The sequence below is a fragment of the Eimeria tenella genome, genomic scaffold, assembly GCF_000499545.2.
Source record: "Eimeria tenella Houghton genomic scaffold, Eth_scaff2934, whole genome shotgun sequence".
In the NCBI taxonomy this organism is placed as follows: Eukaryota; Apicomplexa; class Conoidasida; order Eucoccidiorida; family Eimeriidae; genus Eimeria; species Eimeria tenella.
Window position 1 is genome coordinate 3,159 of NW_013542811.1, and position 625 is coordinate 3,783.

The window sequence follows — 625 nt, forward strand, 5'->3', positions numbered from 1 at the left end:
CCACCGGCAAAGAGTTCAACGCAGACTCATCTGTCCCCAACAAAAGAGACACTTCTTTAATACCCACGAGCTGCTGCAGCGTTTGCTGCCTTGCTGAGGGGCCCCTGCATGCGGGGGGCCCCCTGGGGGCCCCCGGGGGCCCCCTGTGCTCTGCGCCCTCGCTGCTGCTGCTGCCAAAAAGGGTACTCACAGGGGGGCCCCCCGAAAGCCCCCCGGGGGCCCCCAAGCCGTCCCCCAGGGGGCCCCCAGCCCCGTACTTGTCGAAGAGCTCTGCAATGCCGGAAAGCTCGTCAGAAGGAGAAGGAGGGGGCGGACACAGCTGCTGCTGCTGCTGCAGGTGCTGCTGCAGGTGCTGCTGCAGGTGCTGCAGCTGGCTGCTGCTGTCGCCGCCGGAGTGGGGCTCCCCCAAGAACTCCTGAGATGCTGCGGGGGAGGGGGCCCCCTCCCGCAGCAAATAGGGGCCCCTGGGGGCCCCCTCATCTGCTGCTGCTTCTGGGGAGGCCCCCAAAGCCCGCAGCCAAGCCCCAGCTATTAGTGCTGCAGCACGGCCCCTGCGGACATCCCGCGGCAGCCCCAGCACTGCCAGCGTCGTGGTCCCTGCAGCAGCAGCAGCAGCAGCAGCAGA

At 68.3% G+C, this 625-nt stretch overlaps 1 protein-coding gene across 1 annotated transcript in view; it reads right to left on the reverse strand.

Annotated features, from left to right (window-relative positions):
* Window positions 1-625, reverse strand: part of ETH_00033675 (uncharacterized protein) — a gene marked incomplete at both ends in the record, with an annotated part of 2,644 nt that overhangs the window by 895 nt on the left and 1,124 nt on the right. The window contains one exon of the mRNA XM_013375646.1: window positions 191-597. Coding sequence (XP_013231100.1) covers window positions 191-597 — 407 coding nt within the window. The remainder of the gene's footprint in view (window positions 1-190; window positions 598-625) is intronic.